General features: G+C 43.0%; 1 protein-coding gene across 2 annotated transcripts in view; it reads right to left on the reverse strand.

Moving 5' to 3' along the window:
• The window catches only part of SIK3 (SIK family kinase 3), a 390,005-nt gene that overhangs the window by 193,976 nt on the left and 179,998 nt on the right, over positions 1-16,031 (reverse strand). For both annotated transcript variants that reach the window (XM_082274215.1, XM_082274214.1), the window contains exon 4: positions 6,572-6,733. In XM_082274215.1, the coding sequence (XP_082130341.1) occupies positions 6,572-6,733 (162 nt within the window). The remainder of the gene's footprint in view (positions 1-6,571; positions 6,734-16,031) is intronic.

Below are 16,031 nucleotides of genomic sequence, written 5' to 3' on the forward strand. Positions count from 1 at the left end.
GGATGTGAAGGTACGCATCCTTCAAGTCGATGGAGGCCATGAATTCCCCCGGAACCAGGGCAGCCACCACCGAGCACAGGGATTCCATGAGGAACTTGCGAACCCGCACAAAGCAGTTCAGAGCTTTTAAGTCCAAAATCGGACGTACCTTGCCCTCCTTTCTGGGCACAGTGAACAGATTGGAATAGAACCCCCGAAATCTGTCCCGATGAGGCACCGGAACCACCACTCCCTGGGCCCGCTGGTCCCGCACCGCCAGGTGCAGATCCTGCAAGCGCTCCGGAGACAGCTGAAGATTTGAGGGAAAAAATCTGCTCGCCGGCCGAGAAACTCGATCTTGTATCCAGATCGAACGATTTCCTGACCCCACCTGTCCCAAATGCGGGCCAGCCAGGGTTTTAGAAAACCGAGCAAACGTCCCCCCACCCCAGAACCGGGTGAGGGCCCCTCTTCAGGCGGAATTGGTATGGGCAGCGGACCCGGACTGGCCGGACTTCTGCTTACCTGCCCACGGCTTCTTCTGGGAGCCTTGGCCCTTGAAGGGCTTGCCCTTATATTGCGACCGAAAGGCACGAAAGGACCCCTGAGAGGGCCTAAACGAGGTATTCTTCTTACCGCGAACAAACTTATTCTTGTGAGTTTGGGGTAAGAGAGTGCTCTTACCCCCGGAAATTCCCTTCATCAGAGTATCCAAAGACTCGCCAAAAAGGCGAGATCCCGCGTAGGGCAAATTAGCTAAAGTCTTGCGAGATGATTGGTCAACCAATCAACATTTCAGCCATATCAGGCGACGGTTCAATACCGCCACACTTGAGAGGCGTGCAGCCAAAGGGACTGAATCCAAGTCCGCATCACACAAATACATGACACCCTGATGAATTTGATCCACCATAGTCAATGTTGTCGGTGGAGCAGAGTCAGCCACCAGGGTGCGCCTGAGCACCTGCGTCCTATCCGCAATAGCCTGGGCTGCCAAAATGGAAGCAAAAATAGGCTTCAGCATAGAACCAGCAACCGTATAAGCATGACGGGCAAGAGACTCCAATCTCCTGTCCGTAGGGTCCCGGAACACCAGGGTATCCTCAGCAGGGATCGCAGTAGATTTATTCAAAACCGCCACCGCGTGATCCACCTGAGGCGGCACACACCAACGCTCATCAGTGGTGGGTGTAAAGGGATAACGCAGCTTGAACTTACTTGGCACAGTAAAGGGCTTCTTTAAATTGCGCCATTGCTCATCAACAGCGCGCTGAAATTCCGCAGGGCAGGGAAAAACCTGCGCTGTTTTGCGTTTCCTTTGCGTCCCATAAGAGGACATCAAAACAGGAGGACATGGTTCATCTGCAAACGCAGTGTTTCCTTGATAGAAGCAACCAACTCATCCTTGAGTGCAAGCTCTTCAGGCGAGCCAGGGGGAGAATTATCAACCCCTTCTACCTCAGCCTCCCCCTCAGACCCCCCAAGGTCCAGAGATGAGCGAGACCCTGAAAAGGGCACTCCAGCCATAGCAGCCCCATCGCCCTCTGAATCAGAGGAAATAGACAATCTGGGCCGTTTTGCGGATCGATCAGCCATTAGCATCTGCATCTGAGAAGCCAAGTTCGCCACAATAGCAGCCAGATCAGCCCCCTCGGGGGATGCAGCAGTCCCTTGGCCCCCCACCAAGGTGGGAGGAAACTTGCAATCCTGAGAATCCATGCCCCAGCAATAATTGAAAAAGAAGGACTGCCCCTTTAAGACCGCGGCGAGCGCAGCCCACCGCACACTACTGTATGTACCGACCGCCACAGGGATAAGGACACTGAGCAAGGAAATACAGGAAAAGGAAAGGTAAAAACCTGGAGAGACCACACAGGCTGCTGCCACCGATCGCTGTTCCAGAGCAAAAGGAAGTGATGCAATGACTAGGGCGGTCAGTCATTGCATCACTTCCTTTTGCTCTGGAACAGCGATCGGTGGCAGCAGCCTGGCTACACAAACATGGCCGCTCGGCTGAGGCATTTTAGGCAATGAGAAAATGGCGCCGACATGTGGCTGTATGATCGATCGCCGCCAAAATGGCGGCGTTTGGCGCCAAAACACCGCGCCGTACCACACAGGGCCGGTCACCATAATTTGCCGCAAAAAAATGGCGGGCCGCAGTAGCGGCCGCTGCACAGCATGTTTAAGCCCAGTCCGCCCCATACTCTCACATAGCAGAGCGGGAGAGCCCCCCCCTCCGCAGCCCACAGAAAGGCAGCTATTCCACACAGGAATCTGACAGGGAGCTCAGCACATACACAGACATGCAGGGTCACACAGTCAAAGACTGACACCCAAAACAGACAGGTCCCCACATAGAATTGCACTTACCAGTCCGGATGGCGTGGGGAGCCTTCTCCAGCGACCAAACCGCTGCACTGAGGACAGGGAGTGTCGCAGCCAGGACGCAGTGGAACTGCGATGCAAAACCGCAAATGGCGTCCGGTGAGGTAGCCACCTCACAGGCAGCATCCCTGCAGCGAACAGGGATGGGTCGTTCAATATGCCAGGGAAACCTGAGCTGAACGCGCGATGGCAGGCTGGGGAGCCCCTGGCCCTGAACCCTGGGATCCAGGGTGGCCAGTCCGAGACCCAGCTCCGCATGATCACCTTCATCCGAAGAAACTAAACTAATGCTGAGAAAAAGAACAGCTAAGTAAAAGAAAGAGAAAAATACTCAAAATAAAATCAAAAAGAGGATAGAAGGCTGAGACTGAAAGCCCCAGCACAGGATCAGCCAGCTACTCCTAAGCTAGGCAATTGAAAACTGAGTTGAGAATGCAGGAAGCAGGGAGGTATTGACTGAGGGGACCATCCCCTAGGGGTGTGATATGCTAAAAGCTTTGATATTAACAAATCTTGTTGCCTAGCTACTCCTGCGGAGCAAAGGTCAATTACCCCATTAGTGAAGATTATGAAGTGGCGGCGACTGTCGGAGGACGTAAGAGAAAAAGTGCAAGTGCTAATTCTATACAATGTGATAATTTTAATGTCAATGTGATAATAAAAATTGCCCTTCAAAGACGAATGCACTGTAGTTTTAAAAAAATCTTCACATGGAATTGCTGGTCCTTGTGGTGCCACCAATGAATCCATGCATTTGTGCTATCCCAGCACAATAAAGATTCCAAGCATGCAGTGAACCTCGAATCCTCTAGTGTTCCCCACGAGGAGTGCACTCACCAGATGACTACCCCCTTGCAACAGAGGCGTCTCGCCTTTAGTTGGAAAAACTGCTCTTCTCTTAAGCTCCCCCTCTGTATGATTGTATCCTCTTTATAGCTCAATGGAACACAAAATGATAATGATGATAATGATAATCCCCATAGTGTAAAATCGCAGTATACTTTATTTGAAACAAATAATATCATCGGAGCTGCGTCCATCAATGAACGAAAGAGAAGTAATAATAAATGCCCTCTCTTACCTACAAAAAAAAAATGTGCATTTATTATTTTGTTTGCACTTATCATTTAAAAGAATACAGTGTGCATGTGGCCCTAAAGCTGGTCATAGACTGGTATTTTATTTTTTTCTTATTCAGCCAGTGGGCTAAATGGAAAAAAGGAACATATTTTATTCCCCATCAGGATATCATATTCTGACAGTAAGACTTGTGCTTGTCAGAATACACTGATTAGCAGCTACAGGCGCTGATCGACAAACGTTGTTCCGCATGTCCCATTGACAAACTAGTGACTTCTATCAAGCTGAAATGTCCATGCACTAATGCAGCTGGTCCCTACTAAACTGGCCAAATTTTGATCAGTCTAAGGCTAAGTGCTCCAGCTTAAGCATGCACAGGACTAAGTTTCATATTTGTGGAAACGAGAGGAAATTCTGAACAAGGTCACTATACATTGACAGGTGATAAAAGGCTGATCATGAGTAAATTTTAGACAAGACTGACAAGTATACAGAAGTTAAAGACCATCACAGTGGCCTATAAGGACAGTTAGGTTAAAGGCTGAAACTCAGGCTTCCTTCCAAAGCCAGTGCCCTTTCCTGCAGGGATGTCACCTCCACCTTGTCTTCCTCAGCTCCTGGCTGTATGAAACCAACTGCACAAAAAATACAGTGTATAATAGCCAAGTTTAACAACTACACAAGACAGGGAAAACCTACATTAAAGTGAACTTGTAATCCATTTTAAAAACTTTTAAAGCGATGTCCTGCCTAATGGCAGACAGGAAAATATGCCACTATTACCTTTATCTGCAAGAAAAGCTTCTACTGTGCGTCAATAGATGTAATAAGTATGTTGTTTGTTTGAGAAGCTGGTGTTGCCCCCTATACCAGAGGGGGGGGGATAATAATAATAAACTAAAATTGTGTGGTTGCATAAGTGTGCACACCCTCTTATAAACTGGGGATGTAGCTAAATTGGAGTCAGTACACACCTGTTTTCATTTAACGTGCCTCTGATTAACTCCAAAGAAAATTCAGCTGTTCTAGTAGGTCTTTCCTGACATTTTCTTAGTCGCATCCTACAGCAAAAGCCATGATCCGCAGAAAGATTCCAAAGCATCAGAGTGATCTCGTTGTTAAAAGGTATCAGTCAGGAGAAGGGTACAAAATAATTTCCAAGGCATTAGATATATCATGGAACAAAGTGAAGACCATCTTTATCAAGTGGAGAAAATATGGCACAACAGTGACATTACCAAGAACTGGAGGTCACTCCAAAATAAATGAAAGACAAGAAGAAAACCGGTTAGAGAGGCTGCCACAAGGCCTACAGCAACATTAAAGTAGCTGCAGGAATATCTGGCAAGTACTGGCCGTGTGGTACATGTGACAACGATCTCCCGTATTCTTCATGTCTTGGCTATGGGGTAGTGGCAAGATAGAAGCCTTTTCTCATCAAGAAAAACATCCAAGCCCGGCTAAAGTTTGCAAAACACATCTAAAATCTCCCAAAAGCATGTGGGAAAATGTGTTATGGTCTGATGAAACCAAGGTGGAACTTTGTAGCCATAATTCCAAAAGATATATTTGGATCAAAAAAAACAACACTGCACATCACCAAAAGAACACCATACCCAGAGTGAAGCATGGTGGTGGCATCATAATGCTTTGGGGCGGTTTTTCTTCAGCTGGAACAGGGGCCTTAGTCAAGGTAGAGGGAATTATGAACAGTTCCAAATACCAGTCAATATTGCCACAAAACCTTCAGGCGTCTGCTAGAAAGCTGAACATGAAGAGGAACTTCATCTTTTAGCATGTCAACGACCCAAAACATACATCCAAATCAACAAAGGAATGGCTTCACCAGAAAAAGATTAAACTTTAGGAATGGCCCAGCCAGAGCCCAGACCTGAATCCAATTTAAAATCTGTAGGGTGATCTAAAAAGGGCTGTGCACAGAAGATTCCCTCACAACCTTACAGATTTGCAGTGTTTTTGCAAAGAAGAGTGGGCAAATATTGCCAAGATGTGCCATGCCCAAAAAGACTGAGTGCAGTAATAAAATCAAAAGGTTCTTCAACAAAGTATTCGTTTAAGGGGGTGCATATTTATGCAAACATTTTATTTTTACCCAAGACAAAGTTTCCAATTTGTTTTTCAATTGAGTTGTACAGTTTATATGTCACATTAAAGGTAGAAAACGTTCTGAAATGATTTATCTTTGTCTCGTCATTTTACATCACAGAACCCTGACATTTTAACAGGGGTGTGTAGACTTTTTATATCCACTGTAGGTGCCGCCAGTCTTTGACATTGACTTTGTGAAATTTTTGACCAAGCGAAATTCCTTCAGTTGCAAGAGGTTTGTGGGTTTCCCTGCATGAACTGCCACTTTTACCTACCCCTACAACATTTTAAAGCAATTCAAATCAGGCCTTTAACTAGGCCATTTGTAACCTATTACTTTTTGGAGCCTCAAGATTTTCCACATGAACCTTGCATATTTATGCAAAAGACTAATTCAGAGAAAATCCCTTAGGCTGGGTTCACATATATGCAAATTGGTTGCAGTTTCCCTGCATCCAATTCGCATGTCATGCGAGTGTGACCGGCTCTCAATAAAGCCGGTTCACACAGGTCCGGGGCTGCCGGGAAGCGGATTGCAGTAGGGTCCTGTGCGTGTCTGGGTCAGGTGCAAATTCAGACAAAAATTTGGACCAGAATCGCACATCAACCCATGAACAGACACGCACCGGACCCCAGGCAAGAACCTGTAGCCTCACATATATGAACCCAGCCTTAATATATGATCAGACTAATAAAATATAAATTATTAAAACTTGGACAACTTGATTTTGGTCATTATCATTCCAATGTGAAGACGTAGACAACCAATCATTTGAATAATGGTATGGGCTATCAATGACCACCCAAGTGATAGCTCAGGGCTTATCAATGACCACCCAAGTGATAGCACAGGAGATTGTACTGCTGAAATATGGCAAATGACAAAAACTTAGGATACACTGCAATAGCAGCCACATTACCAATCTAAAAAGCACCCGACATTCGTAAATACACAGATTTGAGGGATTATTTCTAAAATGTACAGATTTTCAATTTGCCTTTTTTATCAGCTTACCTGCAATCTTAATGTTAAGATTTGCATCGAGCAACAAATTTTCAGCCTTCAGATCTCGGTGCACAATGTTCCTGCAGTGACAAAAATGAACCGCGGCAACAATTTGCTTAAACTTCTTGCGTGCTTCCTTCTCTGCCATGCGCCCATGGGCCACCAGGTGATCTGTGGGGAAAAAAAAAAAAAAAGTCAGTGCTGGAGCCTATAAAATCTAGTACAAGTGAAAAAGACATTACTTGAAAGAGTGGGGAGTTACGTCAGTTGACTTTCATACAGACAAGTTATCCAGGTTGCCAGCTCATACTTTTGATTACCAACACACTTGGATAACAGGTTTTTGTGCATAAATTAGATCCACATAAAGCATGTTCTGAATCCAATTACCCAAAGACCCTGCATAATATAGGTAAGCCAGTAAAAAATAAGTTGGCGGCTATGCTGCCCAAAGATTGATAGCATGGTGATGAAATTATTCTTCATGCTTGTACAAGTTCTTACACCAGCCTCAGTGCCCACCACCAAAAAGATATAGTGGCAGAATAGTTTGGCCCCATCTACCATAAACCTTCACCTAATTGGTAAATTTAAATGCACATTAAAACATAAAAATGCATAAAAGCCATGCTTTAGGTGAATGGACACTGGCAGATCAATCAAACAGAAAGTCCTCCCCTATATAGCCCCTCCTATACACGAAGTACCTCCGTTTTGTAGCAAAGCAATGAAGACCTCCAAAAAAGAGGGGAGGGACCTCTGTGTCCCGTGATGTACTCCAAGAAAAGGATTTTACAGGTAAACTGTAGGAAAAATCTAATTTTCTTTATTGTACATCATGGGACACAGAGCAGTCATAATAATTACTATGTGGGATTTCTTAAAGCAATACCTTTGAGGGGAGGGAGACACAATCACAGAAACTGCCACCTGATAAGGATTTATTCTGCTGCCCGTAACACACTGTGGCCAAAGCAGTATCCTCTGTGGCTTTGATATCCATTTGGTAAAATTCTGTGAATGTATGAACCGAAGACCATGCAGTGGCCTTATACACCTGAGCCACTGACACCTGATGGCGGATGGTCCAAGATGCCTAGTGAGCGAGCGATCTCACCAATATGGGGTGGGGACCGTGCCCTTTCAAGCCTTAGGCTTGAATAATTAACTGGTGGATCCAATGAAAAAAATAGTTAACTTGGACGCCTCCTGGAGTTGAGTGCATGTGCTCAGCGTCATATCCAGAGGTTGCCTTTGGGATATAGACGTATGAGTGCTGCCAGCATTGCTGCAGAGGTTGGAGGGATGGAGGGTCAGCTTGTCAGTGCCCAGACCATACGCCGCACATCGTCCCAGAAGGAAGCCATGCTGTCGTCCCAGAAGGAAGCCTCTTCTAAAGATGATGCACAAGAAAGCCAGTAAACAGTTTGCTGAAGACAAGCAGACTAAGGACATGGATTACTGGAACCATGTCCTGTGGTCTGATGAGACAAAGATAAAATTATTTTGCTCAGATGGTGTTAAGCGTGTGTGGTGGCAACCAGGTGAGGAGTACAAAGACAAGTGTGTCTTGCCTACAGTCAAGCATGGTGGTGGGAGTGTCATGGTCTGGGGCTGCATGAGTGCTGCTGGCACTGGTGAGCTACAGTTCATTGAGGGAACCATGAATGCCAACATGTACTGTGACATACTGAAGCAGAGCATGATCCCCTCTCTTCAGGGAATGGGCCGCAGGGCAGTTTTCCAACATGATAACAACCACAAACAAGACGATCACTGTCTTGCTAAAGAAGCTGAGGGTAAATGTGATCGACTGGCCAAGCATGTCTCCAGTCCTAAACCCTATTAAGAAATCGTGGGGCATCCTCAAAACAGAAAGTGGAGGAGCACAAGGTCTCTAACATCCACCAGCTCCGTGATGACGTAATGGAGGAGTGGAAGAGGATTCCAGTGGCAACCTGTGAAGCTCTGATGAACTCCATTCCCAAGGGGGTTAAGGGAGTGCTGGAAAATAATGGTGGCCACGCAAAATATTGACACTTTGGGCCCAATTTGGACATTTTCACTTAGGGGTGTACTCACTTTTGTTGCCAGCGGTTTAGACATTAATGGCTGTGTTTCAAGTTATGTTGAGGGGACAGCAAATTTAAACTGTTATACAAGCTGTAGACTCACTACTTTATATTGTAGCAAAGTGTAATTTCTTCAGTGTTGTCACGTGAATAAAATATTTTCAAAAATGTGAGGGTTGTACTCACTTTTGTGAGATACTGTATGTATGCAGTTCAAGGCAAATAAGCATATATGTATGCATTTCAAGCTAAATAAGCACACATGTATGCAGTTCAAGGCAAATAAGCACATACTGTACGTATGCAGTCCAGGGCAAATAAGCACATACTGTACGTATGCAGTCCAGGGCAAATAAGCACATACGTATGCAGTTCAAATGAAAATATGCCAAAATACGTTTATGCAATATGCGTTTATAGAAGCATGCATTTACGTAAGCATTTACGCATGCGTTTATGCAAACACATGCCCATGCAAACATGCATCCACGCATACATGCATCCACGCAATAAGCAAGCATGCGTTTATGCAACATGCTTTTATGCAAATATGCATTTATGCAAATACGTGTTCAGGCAAACATGAAAACACGTGTTCATGCAAACACGTGCCCATGCAATAGGCAAGCATGTATTTATACAACATGAGTTAATGCAAACGTGTTTATGTAAGCAAGCAAGGGTTCCATTACGCAGGATCCAGCGCTAAAAGGCCGCGTTAGACAAACCTCAAACCTCAAGGAATCTTCTCTCCTAATCAATGAGGCTCGGGTACAATACATTTTGGCTGAAAGCATTTTCGAATGGATCCAATTGAAGTCCCTGTGTCTTAACAGAGCCATCCAGACCTCTAAGTATGCTCCAAGAGCAAATGTATCACATCAGTAACCACCACCTTACAGACACTAGCAATAAAATTGAGGTACTTCCTGTGTAGGAGGGGTTATATAGGAGAGGACTTCCTGTTTGAGTGATCTGAGAGTGTCCATTCATCCTATAGGTGGGGCATAACCCACATAGTAATTATTATGGCTGCTCTGTGTCCCGTGATGTACGATAAAGAAAGTAGTTTAAAACACTCTAGATTTAAAAATAATATCGTTTAAAGTATGTTAAGTATCTAGGGCTGTGTTAGGCATACACTGAAAATCAGAAAATGGATGTCTCTCTATGGGAGACAGCGCTGTATCTTGGCCTAGGCCAACAAGGCCCAGGCCTAGGGCAGCACTTTGCAAGGGGGCAGCAAAAAAGCTGCACCCTGCACAAAAAAAAAAAAAAAACAGCCTCCTCCCGGGTCCCGCACGAAAAGGGTCTCAGTCAGCTTGCGCTACACTTTTAATATAGTGCCAGTCTTATGGGGTGAATTGGGCCAGAGGGCAGAGTCCAGGAGGCAAATCAGTCTGGCAACCCCATAAAGCAGTCAGTGATGAGGCTGCACAGATGGGCACTGATGAGGCTGAACGTATGGGAACTGATGAGGCTATGCTGATAGGCACTGATAGACTTGTGGTCTGTGGTTCACATATGACAGGGCGGGTTGTAAACAGTAAAGGGCATGGCCTTTACAGGACGGGGTGGGTCATATGTAAATTAGGGGGTGCACAAGTTTAGTCAGGCCTGGGGGAGCACAAAATCTAAATACACCACTGATGGGAGATTCATGTATGATACATACAACACATATCACATAATGGCATAAAGCACTGGAGCAAACACTATAGCATGCAGTCAAAATTAATTGTAAAATATGTTCCAGTAAAAAAAAAAACTTATTGCAAATTATCTACATTTCATTGGGGATCCTCCAGTCCAGAAAAAAAAATCCATCATGTGCTTGCTAAAGCCTCATTCACAACAGGAGCCAAGGACTAGGACAGCATGAATGCATACTGGTAGCATTCAAGGCTATCAAACTTGGAGGGCGTGGGTGAGTCCATATAGCCAATGGATCTCCATTCACTAACAAACTGCCTGCATGCACCTCCACATGCAAAAACACGTCCTATTCTCTCTGTACGGGCAGGCTTCTGTGCCTGTGTGAATGAGGCCTAAATGTGTTCATATACAAGAAATTGTCTTTAAGTGAAAGGTTACAAATCTAGTGAGCACTGCAATGTGGACCCGACACCTGCTAGATGTCCTGTATTTTGCAGACACATGGCACACGGACCTGGCAGCTAAGCATCATCAATCAGCTGGACCCATCTACATATGGGCACAGTTAGTAGGACGACATGTTAATAATTATATAGACATTAAGAATACTGAAAATTGTAATAAAGTCTAGATTACTGCCAAAAGCTACAAAAGCACTGCCACTGTATCACTATGTGTTTGCCAGTTTGTCCACTGTGCCACAATTTCCTCTTCTGGATTCATAAATATATGGGAATAAAAATAAAAAATAAATCTCGACTCCACACCAAAACCAAACAAAAATTTGCAGTTCTAAGCATTTAATAAAAATCTAATTGTGGCAATCTAACCCGGCAACAAATAGGCAATTATTAGACAGGAAGCTAATGACTTCCTCAAAATTTTCCACCATAGAAAAGCATTATAAAAAAAAAAAAAAACAGAAGTGTTTTTGTTTTTTAAACTTCTTCACTACCGCCGAACATTTTATGCTGTTCTGTTCTGAAGCAAGTGCAACATTAGACTGCACAGATAGTATACAAAATGCACAGAGCCAATCAAAATACAGTGCATCCAGAAAGTATTTACATTGCTCCGCTTTTTCCACATTTTGCTATCTTACAGCCTTACTCCAAAAGAGATTAAATTCATTAGCTACCTCAAAATTCTAAAAACAATACCCCAAAATGACAACGTGACATTTTTTTTTTAAATCTTTATAAAAATGTATTAAAAATTAAAAAACGAAAGAAAAAAAAAAAAAACATGTACATAAGCAGGGTTCATACACATTTTTACCAATAAAATTCCATGACTTTCCCATGACTTTTCCAGAACTTCAAATATTTATGACCTAATGTTTCATGAAATGTCTATGTATACATGTTAAATAAGAAGAAAATCCATGTTACACCCAGCATATCTTTACTAAAATAAATGACAAGCTTTGTAGTGTACAGTAGAATATGAAATATTTTGTTAACTATTGTAATTTACCCCTATCATCAACTATATTCGAATATACTGGAGAAAGAAAAAGATTTGATGGGCGCTCCCTGCTTGGGGATAAAGCTTCAGTTCAGGCAGTCATGATGGATAAGGTGCAGCGGGACTGGTATGGATTGCACAGATGCGGCGCTTACATCGAGGGCAGCTCTTTGTTAGGCCGAAGCAACAGTCCCACGAACAGGCAGAAAAGAGAGAAAGGCGCCACTCAGTGGAGCATGTAAATAATTTTATTGACACATTATAATTAAGAAACTACATGGAGGTGTTAAGCGTCTATCAGATCGGGGTCCTTCCAGGTCCGCAGCGTTTGTCCCAGGCTGGCCTCCACCTCCATGTAATTTCTTAATTCTAATACGTGTCAATAAATTTACATGCTCCACTGAGTGGCGCCTTTCTCTTTTCTGCACATGCAACAAATAATTTCCATGACTTTTCCAAAACTTTTGGGTTAAGTTAATTTTCCAACACTTTTCAAGGCCTGGAAATTGCCATTTTAAAATCCCCATGACTTCCAGGTTTTTCATGACTGTACGAACCCTGATAAGTGTTCACAGCCTTTGACGGAAACTTTGTCAAAGCACCTTTGGCACCAATTCCACCCTTAAGTCTTGTGGAGTATGATGCTACAAGCTTGGCATACCTATTTTTGCCCATTTTCTCCCTTTCTTCTTTGCAGGACCTTTTAAGCTCCATCAGATTGGTGCACAGCCATGGTCAGATCTCTCCAGACATGTTCAATCAAGCTCAAGTCTGGGATCTGGCTGGGATATCAAAGGACATTCACAGAGTTGTCTCGTAGACACTCATTTGTTATCTTGGCTGCGTGCTTAGGGTCGCTGTCCTGTTGGAAAATTAACATTCGCCTCAGTCTGAGGTCCACAGCACTCTGGAGCAGGTTTTTATCAATGATTTCTATGTACATGCATTCATCTTTCCCTCGATCCTGACTAGTAACCCAGTTCATACCGCTGAAAAACATCCCCACATCATGATGCTGCCAGCACCTTGCTTCACTGTAGGGATGGTATTGGCCAGGTGATGAGCAGTGCCTGGTTTCCTCCAGAAATTACACTTGCCATTCAGGCCAAAGAGTTAAATCTTTGTTTCATCAGATGAGAGAATTTTGTTTCTCGTGGTCAGAGTCCTTCAGGTGGGCTGTTATGTTCCTTTTACTGAGGAGTGGCTTCCGTCTGGTCACTCTACCATACAGGCCTGACTGGTGGAGTGCTGCAGAGATGGTTGTTCTTCTAGAAGGTTCTCCTCTCTCCATAGAGAAACGCTGGAGTTCTGTCACAATGATCATCGGGTTCTTGGTCACCTACCTGACTAAGACCCTTCTCCTCCGATTGCTCAGTTTGACCGGGCGGTCCACTCTAGGAAGAGACCTGGTCAATCCAAACTTCTTCCATTTACAGGTGATAGAGGCCACCATGTTCATTGGGACTTTCAATGCTGCAGAGATTTTTCTGTACCTCGATACAATCCTGTCTCAGAGGTCTACAGACAATTCCTTGGACTTCGTGGCTTGGTTTGTGCTCTGACATGCACTGTTAACCGTGGGACCTTATATAGAAACGTGTGTGCCTTTCCAAATCATGTCCAATCAACTGAATTTACCACAGGTGGACTTCAATCAAGTTGTAGAAACATCAAGAATGATCAGTGGAAACAGGATGCACCTGAGCTCAATTTTGAGTGTCATGGCAAAGGCTGTGCTTATGTACATGTGATTTTGTTTTTGTTTTTAATTTTTAATCATTTGCAAAGATTTTTGGAAAAAGTGAAGCGTTGTGAATACTTTCCAGATGCACTGTAGCTCTGTGCCTTGGGATTGAGGCCATTGCAGCGATCACTAAGGTAAACACTGTAAACTACCGTTTATATTTGGGGGCTCACAACAGAAGGAGGATGATCTTGTGAATATATGAATAGGTAGAAGCAGATTTAATTATTTCACTGATACAAAACAACGGGAGATATAACACATGGGAAAAGCAGTGCACAGTGACTAGCCCTGAATGTCTTGCATCCTTTTTTTCTGAATTCCTATCCTTGTTGTCCTCAGCACAGGAACTGAAGGTAATGTTCTTCAATGGGGACACAGAAAACAATCAAAATCTGACAGAGTATCTAAACCAGGTGAGTGTTTACCAAATGCTTTTATCATCAAGGTTGTCTGCCTTTAGCAAAATATAAGGGTCCCATACAAAAAAATGGGTCTTTTTACTTACCGTAAAATCCAATTCTCTGATGTTCATTGATGGACACAGCTCCTTATCTTCTTGACCATTGGGTTATACTGCCCCCTAAAGGAAAAGGACACTAGCCAGGAATAAGCTTGACTATGCCTATGGGGCAGTACCAGGATGTATACACCCACTCTCTGGGTGATGTGTCTGCCAATAAACATCAGAGAAATAGATTTTACAGTAAGTCAAAAATCCCATTTTATCTTTAGTTCATTAACGGACACAGCTCCCTATCTTCTTGACCATTGGGATGTCCCAAAGCAGTGTCAAACATGAGGGGTGGGAACAACAAGAAAAAAATCCCCAAGGCTAAACCGTAACCAACCAGGTAACATGGAGCTCAACCATAAACTGGAGCTGACCTGAAAAAAACAATACACCCTCAAAGAGGATCAGGTCCTCTAAAAATTTGCTGCCAAAAGAAGCATCCGGAGATGCCAACACATCCACTTTATAAAACTTTGTATAAGTGTACACCGATGACCAGGTGGCCGCCGTGCAAACCTGCAACACTTTACAAATCAATACTTTATACCTACGCACCCTGGATTAATTAATCACTGTGAAATCTTTTAGTGCAAAGTGAGCATGAAATAAAATTAAAGTAAACTTAAATTGTTAAAAAATGTAGCAGTGAATTAATGACTGATGTGAACCAAATTTGTATAACATTACTATTAACAAAATGAGGCAGCAGGTTTGAAAGCCATAATAGGCCAAATTAAGTGAAAAATGTATTGCTATAAAGGTAAACCGCGCTCTCAAACACTGTCGAATACGTGCTAATAAGTATATTGCCCATCAACACCAATGTGCTTGAAAAAAGTGACGTATTCGTGAAAATTGCAACTCCTCCAAATAACTGTGAGCTGTGATGAGTGATCTTCCACCACCAGTAAATGAAATACCTACTCACCAGAAAACATTTTTTATATACATATCCAACCAATGAGCTCTCCCTCATGCCAATAGATATTCTCAGCTACTGCCACTATTCCAGTTAGACTACAGGATTTATGCCATAAAATGTAAAGAACACAGGGCCCTTCATAGTACAGTATTTAACATTTTATTTATTAGCGCATAGTGAATTATAAAATAGCACCCAATATTTATGACACACCCAAAAAGAACATTACATTTTTGGATAGTAAGGGCTTTCACCACTGTAAGAGATATAAAGCATGTAAAACTAATAAAACTGGAAAAAAGAAAAAATAGAGAAATTGACGTTGTTTGTAACAGGGAAAGAATATAAAATAAAGAAATTCATATCTTGTGACTCAACACATGTGACTTATGTCATTACATGTCGGTTACAATATGTAGGGCAAACAACTAGGAAATTAGCTACCAGAATAAATGAGCATTTGAATAATATCAGAAAGGGATTTCCAAAACAGTCTTTCCAATCATTTTAGGATGTACCATAATCTGGACCCCAGTCTAGCAATTTTCTATGGGATAGATAGAATTGAACCCCACTGGAGAAGAGGGAATATGAAAAAAAAGTGTCTAGGAATGAAACCAAATAGATATTTGAATTGCGTACTTGAGTCCAACAGGAATGAATGTGGACATTGATTTAAATTGTTTCATTTCTAACTAACGATATGTAAAGGTGTTACAACTTCTTCCAATCCCTATTCAAATGTTTTATAGATGTTTTAACTATTATATGTTGTAAATTGCATTCCAAGCATACACGCATTGATTGATTCTAACCACTAGATGGTGTCAATAGTATTGAAGAATCCCATAAGATGCTCAAAGTAGTATGCCTTAGGTGCATTTACCCTTGGCTTCCACTAGAGGTAGCCGAATGAGGTTCACTTTAATATTACATTTACCAGTATAATTACCAGTTAATATGAGCATGGTCTGCTGAAATAGTAATTAAATTTGGTGGTTGTCTGATACTGTTTTTTGATAAGTTGTATGAGGATTGCAGGAGATTGGATATCCTGGATCAGGGTCTGTATAAATAGAAGAGGCAACGTGTCA

The sequence above is a fragment of the Pelophylax lessonae genome (assembly GCF_965119305.1).
Source record: "Pelophylax lessonae genome assembly, chromosome: 12".
NCBI lineage: Eukaryota > Metazoa > Chordata > Amphibia > Anura > Ranidae > Pelophylax > Pelophylax lessonae.